Source organism: Onychostoma macrolepis, chromosome 13, assembly GCF_012432095.1.
Source record: "Onychostoma macrolepis isolate SWU-2019 chromosome 13, ASM1243209v1, whole genome shotgun sequence".
Classification (NCBI taxonomy): domain Eukaryota; kingdom Metazoa; phylum Chordata; class Actinopteri; order Cypriniformes; family Cyprinidae; genus Onychostoma; species Onychostoma macrolepis.
This window is the reverse complement of record NC_081167.1, coordinates 10,219,419-10,242,836: the sequence shown is the minus strand read 5'-3', so window position 1 is coordinate 10,242,836 and position 23,418 is coordinate 10,219,419. Positions and strand designations below refer to the sequence as shown.

At 35.4% G+C, this 23,418-nt stretch overlaps 1 protein-coding gene across 8 annotated transcripts; it reads left to right on the top strand.

Moving 5' to 3' along the window:
- The first annotated feature begins 529 nt into the window (after positions 1-529).
- On the top strand, positions 530-23,196 carry washc2c (WASH complex subunit 2C). 8 transcript variants are annotated; one of them, XM_058795516.1, is made up of 33 exons: positions 530-739; positions 921-971; positions 1,604-1,743; positions 5,848-6,012; positions 6,315-6,383; positions 8,005-8,178; positions 9,179-9,272; positions 9,365-9,426; positions 9,612-9,665; positions 10,260-10,361; positions 10,494-10,578; positions 10,699-10,764; positions 11,248-11,369; positions 11,473-11,542; positions 13,344-13,394; positions 13,497-13,673; positions 13,755-13,933; positions 14,003-14,110; positions 14,191-14,289; positions 15,065-15,160; positions 15,254-15,355; positions 15,798-15,964; positions 16,055-16,169; positions 16,978-17,181; positions 17,315-17,530; positions 17,608-17,730; positions 17,845-17,943; positions 18,063-18,131; positions 18,367-18,423; positions 19,083-19,301; positions 20,802-21,380; positions 21,493-21,661; positions 22,646-23,195. In XM_058795516.1, the coding sequence occupies exons 3-33, from the start codon at positions 1,615-1,617 to the stop codon at positions 22,792-22,794; spliced, it is 4,170 nt and encodes a 1,389-aa protein (XP_058651499.1). In that variant the 5' UTR covers positions 530-739; positions 921-971; positions 1,604-1,614; the 3' UTR covers positions 22,795-23,195. The 8 variants fall into 8 exon arrangements, with proteins under 8 accessions (XP_058651499.1, XP_058651501.1, XP_058651500.1 ...); XM_058795515.1 differs by having other exon boundaries at positions 531-692; XM_058795518.1 differs by lacking the exon at positions 921-971 and having other exon boundaries at positions 530-692; positions 9,615-9,665; positions 22,646-23,196.
- The last annotated feature ends 222 nt before the right edge of the window (positions 23,197-23,418 follow it).

The window sequence follows — 23,418 nt, the reverse complement described above, 5'->3', positions numbered from 1 at the left end:
TATTGAAAGACAGCACCTAAAAAAATTGCCTACATAAATTGGCCTATCATGTCCAATAGCATCTCCAATCTCTTGAGGTTCAGCACCCACAAGACTGTGAAAGTGGTTAAAACCAAAAAGAGGAAGTTCTATGAGCAGCTCTGGTGGGAACAACAAGTAGTTTACAGCATCTGCTCATTCGTGCAAAAATGAGATATTGGATGGAGGTTCACTACTAGAAAATCCCTAGTCAACCAACTAACAATCATCTACAGCAATTTCCAGCAGGTTTCTGTGGAAAATGAAGATACTATTAATTCAAATTTAGCCTTTCTCATGAAAAACCTTTTTTGATTGACAAAATACTTCCACATTGCATCTTTTATTTTTCCTTTTTTCAAGAGTTTACATTCACTCATTCATGATAAACCATCAAAAAACGCATGTTTTTCCTCAACATACACGTTAGAAGTTGGTGTCAGGAAGTGCTTTAAGATCAGTTTAAATCCGCTCTGTTTATGAGCAGCGTCGCTGGCTGAGAAGCTGTTCTCAGATCAGAGGGACTCCGAGTCCGCAGTCAGGTGACTAGAATCAGCTGATTCTCTGCAGACGGAACATGGCCGACCTCTCAAAATACTGATCTGAAGATGAGACGAATGACAGCGATAAGCTGCTCTTGACTTCTCTCACTGCTGGATGCGTGAGATTTTGAGGTGAAGGGAAACACTACAGAGGATATTTTATCACATACATATATAAGGTAAATCAGTACTCCAAATGACATTAGCAGAGATTCGGACTGTAAGTTGCTAGCACAGCAGCTAGCCTTGCATGACAGCAGGTTGAGCAATTACATAAAAACGCATAAAACGGTAAAATATCAGATATAAACGGATCAAAAGTGCATTCAGGTTTATGTACTTATATTTTTAATCGTTCAGGATTTGAGGAGGGACGAGGTTATCGCCTCTGCATATGCTGATGTTTCATTGGTACGTAGTTCTAACGTTTTAACTTTGAAAAGTTTCCTTAGCAAATGATAATACGCGGTTTTGTTTACATTTTATATAAATGTATAGCAGTAGCAGCTTTCAGATATAAATATATAAATGTCTGCTTTAAATAAACTAGCATTCATTTTTTGATCAGCTTTGTGAAAAAGAGGTACACATTAGCTTACTTTTAAGAAGAGTACTTAAATAATATACTTTAAAAGAATATAATTAGCTTCGAAATGGATGTAATGTTTTCAGATATTTAATCGCATGGTATTTACAACTAAATTAAAATGTATTTCCTTTTTAATTTATACTAAAATTTAATTTAGTATAAATTTAAGTACTTGGAAGTATATTCTCTTTAAGTTTTTTTAAAATATTTTAAGGTTTCACAATTAAGTGGCCTTTATTTTATTAAAATTATATTATGTGCACTGTAAGTACAGTTTTTAAAAATATACGTTTGAGATTTGAAGTACACAGCACAATCAATACAATTAAACATTTCTTTTTTACAAGAGGCAGTCAATGATTCCTATATAGATTCTATACACATCTATATTATTTTGAGTTATAATGTCTTTCTATCAGTAATATACTAAGGTAAAACTTGTGATCTTCAACAGAGTAAAGCAGCATGTCTAATTTTATGGAGAATGGCCCCAGTAATCACAATGGGGAGGCTGAGCAAGTGTGGGAGAGACCCTGGACGCTGGAAGAGATGCAGAAATCCAGCACAAACTGGTCACTGGCAGCAGATTCAGGGGTACAGAGTGGAAAGAATTCGTGTTTCGTATTCATATTGGGTCATTCTGTGTCAAATCAACCAAATTTCTGAAACTCCCCCGGCTCAAATTTTGGATTTTGATCATATTTTTTCTGAAGAAAGATAAACATGTTTAGTGATGAAAGCCAAAATATTAAATGTCAAGGATGAATATTTACCGAATAATCCGCTTTTTTGTAGAGGAGGATCAAAATGGCAATTTTCTCCTGAGATTCACAGCCAAATTGCAGGGGGTAAAAATGACTTCAGAAAGATGGCAGCATCATAATGTTAATTTTACACAGAGATTATGTAGGTCTGTTAGTAAAATCTGTTGACTTTAGCAATCTTTGTTGCATTATGTGCCAATGGTTACCGTTCAAATATGGGGAAAGAGCACTTTTCAAGATTTTTCTGCAAAGTTTTTAATTTTTAAGGCCCTGTATCGCTTGTTTCCAGAGATATTGGGAACTTAATATGGCTCCTGGGGTAAATCATTAAATTGTATACATTTTCAGTGGTCAAAAACCAAATGTGGTTTAATACAAAAGTACTAAAGGTATCTTAATGGCCTTTTAGATTTTGGGTCTTAACAAACTTTTCTTTTGACGTCTTCATTTTTAAGGCCCTATAATGTTCAGTTCCAGAGATACTGGAATTTTAATATGGCTCCAGGAGTAAATCGTTAAAGTGTACACATTTTTAGTGGTCAAAAACCAAATGTGGGTCAATTTGCAAAAATATGATCTTTTAAAATATGATCTTCTTTTAAAGAGGAATGTCTGAAGAACAAATAATGTTGAAACTAGAAATGTGTCTTGTTTCCTTCTGTCAAAACAACTGCATTGAACATAAATGTCCGAGTGCCATAAATATTCTTTTTCCCAAGTTTGCATGCCTATAACTCAAGAAGTCTTAAAGATATCGCAATATGATTTTAGAATATAGTTCTTTAAAAAAACTTTTCTTTTGGAATCTTCATTTTCAAGGCCATACATCATTCAGTCCCAAAGATAGGGGGGTCCCAATGAGGCTTCATATTATTGAATATTACCCCTTTTCAGCGCTTGAAAACCAAATGTTGGTCACTTTCTGATACTTATTAGGTAACAAGGTAACAACATGCTATACATGTATGTATATATGTATGTGTGTGTGTGCTACAATGTAAAGTAGTGAGTGTACAGCTTGTATAACAGTGTAAATTTGCTGTCCCCTCAAAATAACTCAACACACAGTCATTAATGTCTAAACCGCTGGCCACAAAAGTGAGTACACCCCTAAGTGAAAATGTCCAAATTGGGCCCAAAGTGTCAATATTTTGTGTGGCCACCATTATTTTCCAGAACTGCCTTAACCCTCTTGGGCATGGAGTTCACTAGAGCTTCACAGGTTGCCACTGGAGTCCTCTTTCACTCCTCCATGACGACATCACGGAGCTGGTGGATGTTAGAGACCTTGTGCTCCTCCACCTTCCGTTTGAGGATGCCCCACAGATGCTCAATAGAGTTTAGGTCTAGAGACATGCTTGGCCAGTCCATCACCTTTACCCTCAGCTTCTTTAGCAAGGCAGTGGGTGTCTTGGAGGTGTGTTTGGGGTCGTTTTCATGTTGGAATACTGCCCTGCGGCCAAGTCTCCTCACCTGGTTGCTGCCACACACGCTTAACACCATCTGAACCAAATAAGTTTATCTTGGTCTCATCAGACCACAGGACATGGTTCCAGTAATCCATGTCCTTAGTCTGCTTGTCTTCAGCAAACTGTTTGCAGGCTTTCTTGTGCATCATCTTTAGGAGAGACTTCCTTCTGGGACGATTTCGACAATTTGATGGCGTATGGTCTGAGCACTGACAGGCTGACCCCCCACCCCTTCAACCTCTGCAGCAGTGCTGGCAGCACTCATACGTCTATTTCCCAAACACAACCTCTGGATATGACGCTGAGCACGTGCACTCAACTTCTTTGGTCGACCATGGCGAGGCCTGTTCTGAGTGGAACCTGTCCTATTAAACTGCTGTATGGTCTTGGCCACCATGCTGCAGCTCAGTTTCAGGGTCTTGGCTTATAGTTTACGCCATCTTTATGTAGAGCAACAATTCTTTTTTTTTTTTTAACATGATTAGCTACATGCTAACGTCATGCTAATTATGCTAATTATGCTAGTTGCATGCTAATCATGTTAAAAACATTAGCAACATGTTAACTACATGCTGATCAACAACATGCTAATCATGTTAACAACGTGCTAATGATGCTGGAAACATGATTAGCAAAATGTCAACTGCATGCTAATCATGCTAGCAACATAGATTTAGATTTAGATTTTCTAATTTATCTACATTTTCAAACTTAAAGCTTTTACAGCTGCTTTAAACTTTCAGGCTAGGCTTTCTCAAGCCAACCTAAAGTTGGTCTTGACAAACTTTTTTTATCTAGTTGTATTTAAAGCAGAATATCTGAAGAATTCATCAGATTTTGAATGACCTGGATTAATTGTTAACTCTAGGTAAAGTATGAACAGTGTGAAATGTAAAATATGATTACTCAGGATCCCGTTTACCTGGGGTTTAGAATTGCCCAATGTTAATTTTTTCAAGTGTGAGAGATCTTAAATGTTTGAGGTACTATCAGTGACTGCCAAATATGCCCTTTAGCAGTAGATACTACTTAATCTGATGAAGCTTCACATTATATAACAACAAAAAAGAAGAAGAAATTCTAATAATTAATCCAGATGAGGAAAAATCTTGGTTTATTGATGTGAATGCAATGTGTGGTAAAAGCAGCCACTTTTCCCAAGGAGGCATGGGATTTGTTTCAAACATGTTACAGTACTGCATATCTGAACTCTTGGTAGCTTCGGAAGCTGTTAAAATGAACAAAATCCCTTCTTCAAAATATCCCTGAAACTGATTCAAATATAGAATCTTATGAATATACTCCTGAAAGAAAGGTAATGTACCTCAGCTTGTCCATTTCAGTGTATTTTAAGCACTCTAGGTCTGTTTTATACATATTGCTTTGATAGAGGGAAACAAGATAAAATTCTAATTTCAAAATTATTTATTCTTCAGACATTGTTCTTTAAATTAAATAAGTATAGACTGTATACAAAGTGACCAACATTTGGTTTTTGACCTCTGAAAATGGGTAATATTCAACAATCTGGAGCCTCATTGGGACCCCCCTATCTTTGGGACTGAATGATGTATGGCCTTGAAAATGAAGATTCCAAAAGAAAAGTTTTTTTTTTAAGGACTATATTCTAAAATCATATTGCGATATCTTTAAGATTTCTTGAGTTATAGGCATGCAAACTTGGGAAAAAGAATATTTATGGCACGCGGACATTTATGTTCAACTCAGTTGTTTTGACAGAAGGAAACAAGACACATTTCTAGTTTCAACATTATTTCTTCTTCAGACATTCCTCTTTAAAAGAAGATCATATTTTTGCAAATTGACCCACATTTGGTTTTTGACCACTAAAAATGTGTACACTTTTGTACACACGATTTACTCCTGGAGCCATATTAAAATTCCAATATCTCTGGAACTGAACAATATAGGGCCTTAAAAATGAAGACGTCAAAAGAAAAGTTTGTTAAGACCCAAAATCTAAAAGGCCATTAAGATACCTTTAGTACTTTTTGAGTTACAGGCCTGTAAACTTTGGAGAAAAAACTTGAAAAGTGCTCTTTCCCCATATTTGAACGGTAACCATTGGCACATAATGCAACAAAGATTGCTAAAGTCAACAGATTTTACTGACAGACCTACATAATCTCTGTGTAAAATTAACATCATGGTGCTGCCATCTTTCTGAAGTCATTTTTACCCCCTGCAATTTGGCTGTGAATCTCAGGAGAAAATTGCCATTTTGATCCTCCTCTACAAAAAAGCGGATTATTCGGTAAATATTCATCCTTGACATTTAATATTTTGGCTTTCATCACTAAACATGTTTATCTTTCTTCAGAAAAAATATGATCAAAATCAAAAATTTGAGCCGGGGACCTCAAGTTGAGTTGACACGGAATGACCCTATTGTATGCGCTTGCCGCTGTGTTATACAGACTGAATGTTTGTTTATATCTCTGCAGTTGTTTCTTTTCCTGCAAGACTTCTCTCAAAGGATGTTGTCCAAGACACATGAGATTGAGAAACAGTTGGACGGTCTTATCCAGGACACAAAAGCCACAGACAGCCGCCTACACACAGTGTTTAACGACTTCCTCATGCTGTCCAACACACAGTTCATTGAAAACGTATGTATTTTTTTCATCATTTTAGCTAAACGAGAATTCACTTTGTATGTAGATGCAAAGCAGTTCAAGTTCTAAACTGAAACAACACTGACATATCACACTTGTCCTGTGATAATATAGGGGAGAGTTTGTCAGCTTTTGATATTTATACATTTCCTGTTCAAAGTTCCTTCCTTGAGCATTTTTCTCACCTCATATTGAGAAGATTGTGATATTTGATAAATTTCAATTAAAAAATAAGGGTGTAAACACAAACAAATGCTGTTTATTGTGATATCTGATGTAGTTTTTTTATTCATTAGAGGGTTTACGATGAAGAGGTGGAAGACTCTGCACCAAAGCCAGAAACCCTGGAGAAACAGCCTGAACAGGTAGTGTTTGGGAATGTTTCTGTTTTTTTTCTGCTGTGGGTCCTTTCTGTGATTTCATATAGTGCATTATTATTAGAGATCGACCGATATATCGATTTACCGATATTTTTCCCGATATTTAAGCATTTTACCATAATCGGATATCGGTTTTGTAATATCGGATTCATCGATAAATGCCGCCATCTTGTGGGTGTTTTGAGATATGCGCGCAGGATCGTCATTGCAGTGCGTCTGAGGGGAGACGAGACAACAACAACGGTGTGCACAGGTAGCCTACTTGATTTGCTGTAGTTAGTAAACTTTATTTAACATAACAGCCATCAAATTAGATGTATTACATAAATGCCTGATATGCAGTTTATACAGCTTGGCTCTAAGAAATAGAGACAAACTCACGGAGTCACTTAAGATAATCCGTCAGTCTGTCCCAATAAAGACTTTTGCCTGAATTAAATAATATGTAGCCATGAATAAGCGCATGTTGGAAATAAAAGTGCTTAATTTAATTCTCTCTCTGTTGTCTATGCTTATCATTAATCTCGTGAAGTCATGTAGGCTAATCCGTCAAATCCTCTCCAAATAAAGACGTAACTTTGCATGAATTAAATAATACAGCCATGAATGAGCGCATGTTGGAAATAAAAGCGCAGAATTTAATTCTCTCTCTGTTGTAGCCTATATGCTCATCATTAGTCTCGTGAAGCCGCTTTCATATTGCTGTTCTCTCAGCGGTTGATGCTCAGGAAATGCTCCAGCACGGCCACCGCATGCAACTTTTAACAAGATTCACTTGAAGATTCACAAAACACGCTAAATTATATTAACATTTACTATATAACCATTATTTAGTTAATAAATATCTAAATAAATACATCGCTATGGAAATTAATGATTTATTATCTCCGCAAACTATCGCAATTTGAGTAGGCTATAGTTCTGTGTAAATGCATAGATAAACCGCACTGTCAGCAGGCATTTCATAATCTAGAATGACAAAAACATATGAATAATTCTGATATAATATACCAGTTGAGAGATGCAATAAAACACGATGTTTTGTTTGTTATATTTCAATATTCCAGAGAATATTATTCAGTGAATTAACATTATCCAGTGAATTATTCTTCACTCTTTAGCCTATTAAACAGCTTATAAACCTAAAACTGTAGTTTAAAATGAAGTTATGACTCCTGTCCTTTTATTTATTTTCTTTATTTGAAAATGAGACATTCTACATTTATTTTGCTTATTGTTAAAATCAGTGTTGTCGCTGATGCTCTTTATAAATAAAATGTTTTTATTGTTGTAATATGATTAAATTTACAGCAAATATTAAGATAAAATTTAATATAAAAGATTGTTAATTTTCAACCTTTTTTTTTTTTTTTTTAAGATAACTGAGTGAAGTAAGTCCATACTTCACTTTGGTTTTTCCTCCTTTCGGTCATTTATTTACTTTATAACAGTAAATAAATATCGGTTCTGCATATTGGTTATCGGGCACGTAAACATGCAAATAATTGGTATCGGTTCTAAAAAAATCAATATCGGTCGATCACTAATTATTATGAAAATTTGCCTGATAATGGTTTCAAGCATTTCTATCATACTATATGTGAAGGAGAAGACAAGGGAACAGAAAGAAGCAGAACTAATTCCTAAAGTCCAAGAGGCCGTCAACTATGGTCTGAAGGTCCTGGAATCTGCTTTCGAACAGCTGGACATTAAAGCAGGAAACTCAGACTCTGAGGATGAGGAGACTCTGGAAAAAGTAGAGCCCATTTTGGAAGCAAAGGTAAATGCTTCCCTACAGCCCTTAAGTACTTATTTGATTATCAGACAGTTATTATTAGTGGTGTTAAAGGGGTGGTTGACTGTTTTTTTCTAGGCTTGATTGTGTTTATGGGGTGCTGTCTGACATGTTCATGCTTTGTTTTTTAAAAAAGGGCATTATTTTTCATGTAATTTACCTTTATTTTACACCGCTCTGTCCCTTCACTGATAAACACGCTGATTCATTTCCTGCTGTTTGTTTGTTGTTGTCTCATACTTTTAGATACGCTGCTATTTGTGAGTGCTACTGCTTCTGGTATAATATACGGTTTTATCCTGATTAAAGCTTTAATACAGTTCGGCAACCGCACACGCGTCCATGTATAACGCTTCTCATAGCTATGTGAAAATAAGTGTATAAATGGAACAGTTGTTGGAGCCGAGCTAATGATCTGAATGAGAGAGAGAGAGAGATGCAGAGTGTGTGCAGAGCAGGTTGACGCGAGGAACAGGATTAAGAACCGCTGTTTTAGAACATTGATTTTGAAATTTGTGAATCCATTAGAATCGTTAGAAGACAGAATCGCGATTCATATATGAATAGATTTTTTCGTGCACCCCTAGTTTTCTCTTCCTCTTCTCTAAAGCAGCACAACATGGCCTCGCCCCCTTTGCTGCATGTTCCCGGGGGCGGGGTTTATCTGGATTTGTTACATCACGAACCCGGGAAGTAACTCGTTGTAGTCCCTACGAACCGTTTTTGCAGGCATTAAACTACCATAATTTTAAAAGACGATATCTCCGTTTGCATTGAACTTTCAGCTTCGTAACTTTGCAGATATTGTTTATGCTCAAACAGCAACATTACATACTAACTAACGTTAAAAAAGTGAGATCGCAATCAACCACCCCTTTAAAATATGCAAAAAAATCTCCAAAACTCACATTGAAAGAGGGAACTAAGCCATGTCAATGAGTACGTCTTCACTGCTTTTTGTGCCTAAATGTATTTTTATTGGTAGGACCTGTATGTGGACAGGCCTTTGCCGTACTTGATTGGTTCCCAAGCATTTATGGATCAGGAGGATGTTGGCTTGGGCGATCTATCCAGCGATGGTGAGATTTCAGATTCATAATCTTTGATTTTCTTCGTCTTGTTTTAGGTTGCTTTTAACTCGTGTGTGTGTGTGTGTGTGTGTGTTTTATAGAAATGTCTATCGGGAGTGGCAGAGACAGCGTCATTGAGAGTGATGTTGAAGAAGGTGATGAGGTGAGAGAGATAATAATATGCACATTTACACTGATTCAGCCGTTAACATTTTAAGAACAATGAAATTTAAAAAATGAATGTTTTATTTATTGAATACACTTTTTAATAACATTATACTAAATTTTTTTTTTTTTGAATTTTTAAAAATGTATGTATAATCCACCATTTGGTTTCTATTCCAAAAGCAGTCAGATGAATACTCTGACCAGGATGAGGAAGTCCATGGCAACTTTAAGAAAGTAAGACTTTCTATTGTACTACTCTGGTGGTTTATATACACACGACAAATTGGCACCATATAAGGATGTAACGCATAAAGTAAAGGATATATGTGAAATATTTAACCAGGTGCTTTTATAGCGGTGTAGATTATACTTTATAGATGTGTGATGATGCCACATGTAAAATAAAGTGGGTTAACAAAAACAGCCCAATATTGTCAGATTTACTTAATCTTTTAAAAGGTGCATTAATAGAGAAAGAAATTGGGAAAAAAATCTATTTCATCTAAATGTGAAAGGTAAACATAAATCACCGACCAGGGACATTTCTAATTAGCATATTATAGATATAAATATAGATTTAAAATGTATGTTTATTTATATATATATATATATATATATATATATATATATATATATATATATATATATATATATATATATATATATATATATATATATATATATATTAGTTATTAAAAGTGTTATTTTTGTTATACTTATTTCTTTAAAAAGATCAATTTCTTTTAGAAATGTAATTAGTTTGTAATATGTTTGTTTTACATTAAGTGCATTAAGATTGCTGTAATTCTGGTCAAATTCATCCCATAGAAGCCATCTGTTGCTAGTTATGATGATGCTGATGAAGAGAATGAAGATGAAGATTCTGACATATTTGGAGGGTCTGATAAGGATGAAGATGAGCTCAAAAAGGTCAATAGCTTTGTTTTTGTTTTTTTAGCACTTATGACATACTTAGCAAATTAGTATTATGAGACACATTATCTTACTAAAATGTGCAAACTAAAACTTAACATTAGATTTCCTGCATCCCATGTCTTTCAGGACACTGGTCTGCCATCCTTTGCTGATGAACTAGCAGCCAGAATCAAGGGAGAGACCCCAAATAAGCCAGAAGCAGATCGCACATGTATGGTCACAAACAACATATGAATTTAATTGTTTTATTGTTTAACACCTCTTCATCTTTCCATTCAGTTAGTTTTCTTTCTCAAGTTTATCTGTGTGCATGCACTTTTTTGTTCTCAAGCATTGTCATCAGGCCCATCCATCACCCAGAAGAAGAGTAAAACAAAGAAAGAGTCAAAACCTCAGGGTATGAGCGACTGTGTGTTTACTTCATATAGCATGTGCTTATCAGATCATGCTGCCAAATGCACACTACCGTTCGAAAGTTTGGGGTCTGGATTTTTTATTTATTTTTATTTTTTGCAGGGTTCTTGAAAGTCTCTTATGATCACCAGGGCTTCATTTCATTTGAATAAAAATATAGTGAAAACATTTTACTATTTTAATATATTTTCATTTTTTCTTGTCATAGAAAAGCTTTAATACACGAATTGAATGTATTCTTACTTATTAAAATATTAAATTCAAAACTAAATAAATAATAATACTGACTCCAAACTTTTGTATGGTAGTGTATGTACATGTAAGAATCACCAGATGACTGTATTTAGCGTTTTTTAAGCTTCTGGTATAGTTGTATCATAATTTCTTTCAGAAATGGAAGGAAAGTGTAGGATATAATGTAGCTAGTAAAATAATTGCCGTATATTTTATGTATATGTAATTACAGTGGAGGATGATCAGGATGAGATGTTCAAACCACCAAAAATGGAAGATGAGGAATATTCTCCATTCGGTGGAAAGGGTGGACTTTTTAGTGGAGGCAAAGGCCTGTTTGACGATGACGATGAGGTTGGTAAATAATAATGTAGTATCATACAAAAGCATACAAGTACGTCTAGTAAAAGGCATGGTAGTAGTCTGTGACAGTCAGTTCATAATATTTGTTCCTCAGGGAGATCTGTTTTCTGATGCACCCAAAACCGAGCCGATGGAAAAGGAAAAGACTGTAATTCAGGCAACAGGTAAGACTTAGTTGTTGTCACTCTTCTCAGATCTAATTCTGTTGCGTATTTAAAGTCAGATGTAGGCCAGTCCTACTTGATAATTCAAATTTAGGATGTAAGCTCACATTCAGATGCATAGAGCCAAGTCCCGCCCTACATTATTTATATTTTTCAATAATCCGTTGATGTACATCTCAGTATAGAAGAAAAGATCTGTCACTACTTCTGTTACATCATAACTTTAATACTGATTGGTCATTTGCGCAATACTGTAATCAAATATGATCCATTGTTCCAGCAAACCAATTTCCTGCTTTTACTCTGCAATCTTTCTTCTCACAAAAAAATAATTAAAATGAATTTAAATTTATTTCAGTTTACTGATGTATTTTGTAAAATGCCTTTTAAAATAATAACTGTCTTACTAAAAAACTAAAAAAAAAAGTAGTGTATTTATGTTTTATAAATAGCCATTTAACAAGCGTTGTCAGGATCTTTTTTTTACTATAATGACTCGACAGCAGGGCTCGCAAAATCGCTAGCCCGACGTCCCGGGGCTATTGTGTTTTCCAGTCGGGCTACCAAAATGTATCACTGCCTGCCCGACGGGCTCCTTAAATACAGATCTCCCGCGGGTCCTTAAAAACTCTGAAAGTGAGTTGTATCAAACTTAAGGCCATAAAAAGTTTTAAATGCGTTAAATGTTATAAGAAATGTCTTAATTATAATTTCTAGAGGTCTTACAGTTGAGGACGGAAAGACATGAGTCGCGATACAGCAGGATTAAACTTCAAAAGGCAATGATGTCATTGAATAAATATGAGCGCTGCATGTTTCAAGTCAAAACGCGGCGCGGATGTCTTTATGCGAATGTATCTGAAGGTAACCGACTGTCTTCAGAAACGTGTCGTTGGCATTTTAATTTCATTTTACCTATAATTCCTGATAAAGCAGCGTTTATGAGCGCGGAGCTGCTTTGTGTACAGCGTTTCGTGGAAACCGCAATATTTCAGTGCTCCTAAAGCGCCACCTCGTGGCAGAGAATGAATTTGCATTTCCAATAAGCCTTTCTTGCTGTTTATGGTCAGATCAATGCAGATATCAACTCATGTTTTTACGCAGCAAACACATAGAGTTGTAAATGAGAAAGAAGTTGATGTGCCTTCTAAAAATCTAAACAATTAAGACAGTAATATTTATACGTTTTAAATTAACATAATAATTTATATGCTTGATTTATCCCTTTTCATAAAAACGGTCTATAGCCTGAAACGCTGTTGTATAAGATTTTTGTTTTTGTGAAAACCTGTATCTGAACTGTAAATCATGTAATTTTATGGCTCAAAACTGTATGTTACCATAGACATTGTCCCTGCTCATTCTGTGTTCATTTTACTTGTGCGGCTCTTAAAATGGGTCATAAATTGCCTTAAATATATTTAAAAAAATTCTGCAGATACCCTGTAAATAGTGAAATAAAATTCCTTCCTTCATATTTGTTGATATTTGTGTATTGAAAATATTTTTGATTGACATTTAAACTCCTATCTGATTTTCTATATTTAAAAAAATAAAATAAAATAATAAAATAAAATAGTAATTTTTTTAATTCAGGGTAGTTAAATTAATTTTCGGGCTACCAAAATCTGAAGAGTACCTGCCTGAAGGGCTACCAGGGATTTTGAAATTTTGCGAGCCCTGGACAGCCATACATTATCATTTTCTTACTTACTCTTTTTACATTCTGACACCCACCATGTGTTTACATATAAAACTCATTTACATAATTGTCATCTTATCTATTTCATTGCTTTTGTAGAGCCCCCTAAAACTAAGAAAATACCCACAGGTGCTGTCTCCATCTTTCCTGGTAAGCATTAACTGCATTCAATTTGCATACTCTCACACTGTTTTGGATAAAAGTTTTCTGTAGTAACTGAGTAAGATTTTTTTTCATGCCCCTTACCCACAGAAAACAAACTTTTTGGCTCACCAAATGACTCACTAGAGAGCAAAGGCAGTAAGAGTCCAGTGAAGCCCAAAGTACAGGCAGCTCCAAAACGTGCCTCGGTGGGGGGTGGGCTATTTGATGACGATGACGACGATGATGACTTCTTCAGTGGGAAGCCGTCTAACAAATCCACCCCTGGTACATATCTAACATTTGACCTGCAGTATGACAACTGACTTGTCTTTTTGGGAAAGCTTAAATGTGTATCTTTGTGATCAGGACAAGAGAGGCAAATGCCAAAGAAGACTGTAGACCTGTTTGGAGAAGCTGATGAGGAGGAGGAGGAGGATGATGATGATGAAGGCAGAGCAATGATCAGTGGGAAAGCCAGTGCAGTTCCTCCTCAACAGGACAAAAGAGTCGAGGGGGAGGAGGAGACACGTCCTCCAGAGAAAAAAGTCTGCTTTTTATCATTATTTCATTATGATTGTTGTTACTGGTTATATACTGAATGAGTTTGCTTGCAGCCTCCTGTTGGCGCTGTTTCAATGTTTGGACCCGGCACTAAAAATATACTGGAGGGTCTGAAGAAACGCCGGCCTTCCACCAGTGAAGAGTCTGCTATGTCTGAAGAGGTAGAAAACTTTCAGTCTCTCTGTTGTATTAATATCTGCTGTGTTAATTGTTATTTATTATTTTTGCATTGTTTCTGCAGAGTGAACCTCCACCTGAAGCAGTCAAATCTTCACCTGCACTGGGAGCATCTGAGAAAACGCAAAGCAAGGGTCTGTTCTCAGACGATGAAGACTCACAAGTACGTTACTTTTCTGATACAGAGAGCCTGTTCTCAGTTTTCCAGTCTATTTAAATTAGTGCTGTGCCATTTGTTTAATATTCAAGTATTTTTGCAGTGATTTCTCTGGCGACACAAAATTAAGCAACACTTTGAATATTACAGGGATTACATAGTATTATATATTAATAATTTTAACTTCGTATAGTATATTAGTAAATTTCCTAAAGATTCAGTAGACTAGTTTTGCAGCCACTTCTTGTCCCATGAATTACAAATATTAATGTTTAGTATAAAGACATTTTGCAGGCAAAAAAAGGTTTGATTTGTTTCTGTTTATGTAATTACTGAAAAATATTATTCAAATTGATAACAGACGTTTTAGGTTGGTAATATGAGATAAATATTAAAGGGATAGTTCACCCAAAAATGAAAATTTTGTCATCATTTACTCACCTTCATGTCGTTCCAAACCTGTATGAGTTTTTTATATTTTGAAGAATGCTGGTAATCAAACAGTTGATGGTCCCCATTGACTTCCATAGTATTTCTTTCACTACTATTGAAGTCAGTGGGGACCAATAACTGTTTGGTTCTTCAAAATATCTACTTTTATGATCATAAGAGGGGGTAAATGACAGAATTTTCATTTTTGGGTGAACTATTCCTTTAAAATGTACATCTAGACAATATTCAAAATATTTGTTTTAGTTACATCACTCAACCTTAATTACAAACTGAGTCCTGATACTTGTCTTTGATGTATTTGCTGTTCTGGATCTTGCTTGTTTTAAAGCTATTCACAAGTGAGACTGCAAGTAAATCAAAGCCTACAACTCAGAACAAACCCAATAAATCTCCGCTCTCAATATTTGATGATGAAGAGGAAGAGGTGAGTTTAAGCAAGCTTAATTTAAAGAGAGTAATCTAGATATATTTTATTCTGTTCAGTGGTTTTCAACAAGTCTGTTTTTACTTTTTTTAGGACCTTTTTTCATCAACTACAAAGTCCAAGTCAGTTCAGGCCAAAAAAACATCTCTACAACCCAAGAAACCTGTATCCAGTTCACTCTTCAGCGATGATGAGGTATTTATGTTTAATGCCAATTACAATACAGTCAATACAATTGTAGAAAAATACTGTACAGAGTAATATGTTGCAATACAAAACGGTTATATGAAATTGTCTCTAACACTTTAGTATAGGGACCAATTCTCACTATTGCCTAGTTGCTTATTAGCATGCCGATCATTAACATATTGGCTGTTTATTAGTACTTATAAAGCACATATTCTGCATGACCATATTCTACATCACTACTCCTACCCAATACGACCTTCACAACTACCTTACTAACTATCAGTAAGCAGCAAATTAGGAGTTTATTGAGGCAAAAGTTAATGGTTTGTTAAAAGACAGAATTGGACCTTAAAATAAAGTGACAAAATTGTCATTTTTATTTTGTTCAATTGATGATGCATGCTGATATCACATGACATTTCACAACATTTGCTTGTCTGTATATCAGGATCAGTGGATGAGCGGCAAGCTCAGCAAAGAGAACCCGGAAGTGAAGCCCAGCGGAATGAAGTCGAGTGTTAGCGCCCCCTCTAGGCTACCCAGTGTCAAAGCAGCACAAAAAGATGGCCTGTTTGTTGACGAGGATGATTTGTTTGCAGCCACAAATGAGTCAAGGTTTGTGGATCTGTGATCAGTTAATGTACTAAAGTAGTGAGAGAAACAATAAATCATTATGCAGTAAATGTTTTTTGTCTGTCCTCGCAGTAAGAAGTCATCTCAGAGAGTATCTCTCCTGTTTGAGGATGAAGATGATAATGAGGACAAAGAACCTCTTTTTGGCTTCAAAACACCAGCAAATAAAGCTCCTTCTGAAGCGAAGGTAAGTGTGGCTTAAGTGTCCATGTACTTTTTGGGCAACTTTATAGAATTTTGATCTTTAAGATTTTTAATGTTTTTATATGCTCACGAAAGGTTGCATGTCACAGTAATATTGTGAAATATTATTACAATTGAGAAAAAAAAAAATAAATATATACATTTACTTATAAATATATACATACATGCATACATACACACACACACACACACACATACATATATATATATATATATATATATATATATATATATATATATATATATATATATATATATATATATATATATATATATATATATATATATAAATCTGTTTTAATATATTATAAAATGGAATTTATTTGACATCTTTACTCCAGTTTTTAGTGTCACATGATCCTTCAGAAATTCTAATATGATGATTTGCTGCTCAGGAAACATTTCTGATTATTATCAATGTTGAAAACAGTTATTCTGCTTATTATTTTGGTGGAAATTGTGATTTCCTCCCCCCCTTTGATTCATTGATGGAAATAAAATGTTCAAAAGAACAGCATTTATTTGAAATCTTATATCATTAAACATGTCTTTACTGACACTTTTGATCACTTTAATGTGTTCTTGTTAAATAAAGTATTCATTTCTTAAAAGGAAATCTTACTGGCCCAAAACCTTTGAGTGGTAGTGTATGTTTCCAATCATTCATTATGAATTATTTGACATACTTTTTTTTTTTTTTTTTTTGCGTAGCATCTACATCATAAATGTCGGTCTCTTTTTATTTACCGTGTTTTTGTTAGTAGCTAAAAAAAAAAAGCTATGCATTTCAGGTTTCTGGTGCTCCCTCTCTGTTTGAATCTACGGAGGAGGAGAATGCACCTAATGTAGCAAAAGACAAGATAGCAGAGGAAAAGAAGCCAGTGGAATCCATTCCACCCTCTGAAGACCGCACTGAAATTAAGAAGAAGCCAGTAGGAGCAGTAAGCCTTTTTGGTGGGATTGATGTATTAGCAGACAAGCAAGACACAAGTAAAGTGAGTAAAATGTTTACAAAATAATAAAAAAATAATTTATGCTATTTACATATAGCATAAAAAGGGCAATAAACATTTACAATATATGCTTACAAAAAAGGGTTAGAGAACTGGGGGATTGTCTATTCCACAGAAACATACTAAGAATCAAGAGGAGATTGCTGATGGTGACGAGCTGCAAAAGGAGGGCCCTCCGCCCATGGAGAGTAAGGGGAGCAAGGCCAAGAAAACAGCACTGAGTCTTTTTGATGATGATGATGATGATGATGACAATGATGATGAAGATATGAACACTGAAATAATTCCTGCCCCTACAACATCCAAATCAACAGAAAAGAATGCACTAAAGGTCAGTTGTTTCAGATTCACAGTGCTGTGGGGTATGCATTTAAGTAGGTTATTTATTGATTTTGCTTGTGGTCTCAGGATCATGGACCCCGAATGAAGAGCACAGGTGTGTTCCAAGATGAGGAACTACTTTTCAGTCACACGCAACAGAGGGACAACGATCCTGATGTAGACCTTTTTGCCACATCTCCTAAACCATCTGTAAGACTATGCTATGATGAACTATTTTGTAATTTTATCTACACAGCTTTTAGACTTTTCCACTTCATGGTGACATAGAGGTTGCTTACTGATGGAGGTATTTTGATTTTACAGGTGCCGTCTCAGAGCTCTGTAAAACCAGTTGTCCCCACACTGTTCGGGGATGATGAAGACGATGACCTCTTCAGTTCAGCTAAGCCTAAAGCTCCTCCGGTACTGTTTGTTTCCCAACTTGTACATGTTTTGTGTGTGTGTGTGTTTTTTTATTTTATTTTTTTTTTATGTAAAAGCTAATGCTTCATAAATACTTGTACTACATTATCCACATACAGAAAGTCCCTGACAAGCCCAGCAAGCCTAAAATAAATGAAATGGACAAATCAACACTGACCTCAAGCAAGGTATACTCGGAAATAAATCTGCTTTGTTGCTTTAATTCATATTAATACAACTGAATATTTTATGTGAAAACCATTGTTTACATGTAGAGAATAGAGATTAAAATATTTCAAATGAAACATTTTATTTTATTTACCACATATAAAACATTATTTGTGACATTTCCAGAACCTGTTAAAGTGGCTATTGGTTTTTATTGTTTGACTTGTATGTAATTAATATTATTTAATCGCACAGGAGCCTACAAGCCCTCTAAAATCTAAAAAAACCTCCTCAAGGATTGGAGAACTTCAAGTAATGTTTTTAAAAAATAAAATCTCTATACTTCCATTTCTCTCATTGTGAAAACAATCTTGCTTTTCATTGGGCTGTTTTGTGACACACCAAATGCCTGTCAACAATCTGTTAAAAATCTATGATGTATGTCTGCAAAACCATATACTGTGTGTGTGTATATATATTTCTTGTCTGTTAACATTTTCACTGTTTCTGGTATACCAGAACATCTGTAGCTTTGCCATAACATTGTTTCTCTCTATGCCAATGCTGTAAACCATTACTGCACCAATAGGAAACCACTTGATGCAGCGCTCTGCAGCTAGCAATGTGCTGTTTACAGTGTTTGCAAGGCGACAGTGTATTTATATTTACCACATAACCAACAATTATGACATTTACCTAAAATCTGCATACTGAATTGTGATTTCTTTCTTGCATTAATTTAAACAGACATCTTGACTTATTGACACAGACCTAAAACCTAGATTTCACCCTATTCAATATTCTGTTGCTGCCTTGCATGCATGACCATGTCCTGCAGAAAATGCAAATCTAGTGTACTTCTAAAATAGTACAAACCAGTCTCTCTCTGATCTTGGCATGTGAGCAATAGGCGCTGGCTGTATTGATTTTAAGTTTTGTCACAGATTTAAAGGCCTGTCTGTTTCTTTCAGGCTAGCTTAGCTGTCAACCCTGCCAGCCTTCTGCCAGGCGCAGTGCCACGTATTCCAGGAGCTGTCAGTGTAATCCCTGGCCTGGCACCTGCTTCCCTCTCGGCAGCTGCAAAGCCGCTGCCAGCTACCGATACGATCCCTGATCATCAGCCCTCCAGCGAGGGAGGGGTGAGCTTCGACTCGCCCGCTCAGGTCAGCACGCTACAGAATGCTAACAAGGTAGGTCAGACTGCAAGTATGTAGATGTCACAAAATATTGGTTGTTATTGGTTGTGCCATTGCAATGAATACTGCTGCTATTGATATAGTGTAGTGTTAATTTAACATCCTGTTCTTTTCAGTTGACTAAAAGTCTGGAATCTTAGGTCACACTTTATTTTAACGTCTAATTCTCGCTATTAACAAATCAGTAACTACGACTTTTGCCTAAATAAACTCCTAATATGCTGTTTATTAATAGTTAGTAAGGTAGTTGTTAAGTATAGGTATTGGGTAGGATTAGTGATGTGGAATATGTGCTTTATAAGTACTAATAAACATCCAATATGTTAATAATAGGCATGCAATATGTTAATAATAAGCAACTAGTTAATAGTGAGAACTGGTCCCTATACTAAAGTGTTACTGAATTTTAGTCTAGTTTTAGTCAATGAAGACTTCGTTATATTGTGGACATGCTGCATAATGGTTTAACTGATAATAGCAATTATTTTGCTCAGAATTATAATCGTGATTACTGATCATGATTGTCGTCTTTTGAGAAACAACATCAGAATTATTGCACTTTCACTTATAAGCACAAATCAAGAAATTGTCAACTCCTATACATGGTTTATTCTCATAGTTTCCTGATTAATTAATTACATTCTTAATTAAATTTAAAGTCACTCTCTACATTGTGAAAATGGGTAAAACCTTTTCTCAAAAGCTTATGAAGTGAAATTTTCAATATTAATTTAAATAATTCCAAATTATAATCATGTTTTTATATTAAAACAAACAAAAACGACTGTATTATGGCAGAGAGGTTGTGTAAGTGCATATATTCAGGAATCCCAATCACAAACAATATATTCAAGATCCATGATTTATTACAGTTCGTCACTGGGAATGTTTGGCAGTCTATATTTCTATAGGTTTATTTTTTATTTTTTATCCATTTTTGGTTTAAGAAAATATAGACACATTTTGGATATAGAGAGTTTTTATTTTTTACTGCATTTTTAGTTTTTACTACATTTTAGTCTTGTCTTTTTTTCAACGAAGGTATTGCATGTAGATATAGTCACAGCTAGTGTTTAATGATGTTGGTGGTGTCGTCTCGTCTCGTCCTGTCTTAGTCATGGAAAAAAGTTTTCAGTGAATATTTTTCTTTATGCACCTTTTTCTTGCCGCCATTTGTAAATTCTATGGGTCTAGCTTCCGGTCTCCTCTCGTCCAGCTATTTTTAGCTATACAAAAAAGTTTGTTTTGCTGCTTGATATTGAAAATTGCTGTGTCTTATCATATTATTTTAATGATTATCTTAATTATGATCACACTGGTTTGTAGTGCAAACAGTTTTACTGTTTACTGCACGTTGTTATTTACCTATAGCGGCTAATGAACCGGAAGTCTCACCCATAGGCTTACCTCCGTGTTGAAGAAAGAGGTGGATAGTTTTCATTAACAAAATGAACACTAGTAGAATGTCGAGTCAATGGCTTTTTTCTCCTGCAGGATCGGGCTAAAGGCGCAGTGCGACGGCGACCGCAGACAAGGGCAGCAAGACATCTTGCAGCACAGCAATCTGAGGAAGCTGTTGGAGAAAGCACCTCTATACAAGCTGATGAACCAGTTATGGCTGCTTCTCTCCCTACCTTTAACCCAGTTTCAGTGCGACCCTCAGCGCTCACTATACCTGTCAGCACCCCTGGTCCTGCCAAGAGCCCCGATGAAGCAGTCAGGCCAAAGAGATTTCTCGATTCTGGAGATGATCTGTTTGATTCAGATGATCTCTTTGCCACAAAGCCTGTTCCCTCCTCAAAACACAAAGCAAAGACCCCTGAGGAAGGCCATAAGAAAGCCTCCAAGACAGAGGCCGTCATAGCTTCAAAGAAAGACCAGGCTTCATCTGTGTTTGACAGCCATGAGGATGATCTTTTTGCCACAGTGAAACAGAAGCCTGTCCAGAAAGGCAAACAAATGTCCTTCCTAGAAGATGATGATGATGATATTTTTGGTGCAGGAAAAAGTAAAAGTGCAGATAGTAAAAACTCCAAAGCAGAAGCCAGCTCTGCAAAACCAGACATTTTCCAGGTAAATATCACACATTCTTTAAGTTTGGTATTACAGATCAGATCAATGGGGTAGTAGGAAGTGGTATGACTGATTTTTGTTTTCCTATTGACCGTAAAATAAATGTTTACAGGATGAAGTAAAAGAACCTCCCAAGGCCCAGAAGAAGCCCAAGGAAGCGTCATTGGATGCAAGTTTGTTTGATGTTGATATTTTTGCTGACTTGACTGGCACCACAAAGCCAAAGGAGAAGAAGGCAAAGAAGAAATTGGAGACAAAATCTATATTCGATGATGACATGGGTTAGTTATCGCTGTAAAACACTCTTCACTATGATTCTTACCAGGGACCTCGTGTATAAAACAGTGTGTAAATTTCATCCTAAAAGTGATAAATACAGATTTTGCATATGCACAAAAGTGTTCAGATTTGTAAAAACGGGTATGCCAGAGCATAGTCTCCTCCCCAGAATAACCATATATGGAGAATACGATGCCTCGTTTTTCTACGCATAACCTCGCCTGCATATAATTTCCATATGCTTATTACCATCCATGTGACGCTGCCACGTTTAACGGTTCAAGACTCTAGGAAAACATGAGATATGGAATGTAAATCTTGTTTGTTGTCACATTACATAAAATTCATTCACAATTATACTTTTTTTTAAAACAAAAGAATCAAACAAACAAAAAAAATATCCTTAAAATAAAATACATTTGCCAAAGTTATCTACTTTGTAGATAATAATTCTCATTCATTCCCATTGGCAAAATATTTTTAATTGTTTTTAACAAACCAAATTTATGTAGATTTGCCTATAAACATATACAGTATTTAGGATTTTTACAAAAATAAATCCCTCATTCTGTCCTTCAAATATATATATGGTATTTTTCATAATGTTGGGAAGACCAGAGAAGAGAAGGACTTATCAGAAGCTACTGTCTGTGTATGAGTTCTTCATTAATGGGAGTTTAAAATCTTTCTGTTTACTTCACTCACATCAGTAAATTAGTCTATAGTGATTTGATGGTGTGCACATATTTGCACCAAGTTTATTTTCTTAATAAATCCTGAAATATGCCTGGAAATTTGCCTATGCATGAAATGGGCATTTAAATGTCCACATACACAATTTTCCACATATGCATACCATGATTTATACATGAGGCCCCAGGTCATTTTAATTATTTTATGAACATTGGTTTAGAAGGTAAATGTGCTAAACAATAAAGACACTCACAAATGCTTACTGGTATCTGCTTTTTGCTCTCACCTCACAGATGATATCTTCTCGACTGGGACTACGAAACCGACGGTGAAGCCGTCCTCCAAGTCTAAGAAGAACCAGCCTGCCCAGGATCCCATATCAGCTGTGGAAACGGGCAGCAATATTTTCGACGATCCTTTGAATGCGTTTGGGGGAAACTGAGTCTCCTACATAACAGCATTTTGTTTAACTCCGTAGCGATATTCATGGCCTAAATGAAGGTAGATGTAATCTAACACTGGTAATAATTTAAACTCTAATAGGTAACTTTTACAAAAAAAAAAAAGACAGGAAAAAAGAAGATTGTACATCTATTTACCTTTAATGCCATCTGTGAAGTCATCTGATTGGTGAAAGATGTAGCGGTCATAAAATGGCATTGACATTTTCAACGGTTATGTGTCTTTTATTAGCACTTTAAACATGACAATTGTATGGTAAGGTGTAAAAAAAAAAAAAAAAAGAGTTGATTAAGACTGGAGACATTCCTCTGACATTGTCAACTGTAACGTTTCATTTTTCAATGTGGTGCCATAACTCTAAGCCTATGCGCCAACATAAGTGCTTTTGTTGTTGATGTTTTTATAACTCGAGCTGAAGTTTTCTTGTGTTGCATGTGAAATGATTTTTGGAAACTGAAGAAAATATATTTTATGAAACGTACTGGATGAGTCTTGAGTGCTTGAATTCAACATTTGTAAAGGACCAAACCATTGCTAATCATTTAATGTAGAAAATGTTAAACCTTTAAACCTTCCAATGTTATGCACTGAAAATGCAACCAGA

Bases quoted from the DNA above. Each gene is read 5' to 3' on its own strand.
- washc2c (XM_058795517.1), top strand. From the start codon at position 1,615: ATGTCTAATTTTATGGAGAATGGCCCCAGTAATCACAATGGGGAGGCT. The intron at 1,744-5,847 runs GTACAGAGTGGA...ATATCTCTGCAG, and splicing joins CACTGGCAGCAGATTCAGGG to TTGTTTCTTTTCCTGCAAGA. The intron at 18,424-19,082 runs GTAATGTTTTTA...TGTTTCTTTCAG, and splicing joins CAAGGATTGGAGAACTTCAA to GCTAGCTTAGCTGTCAACCC.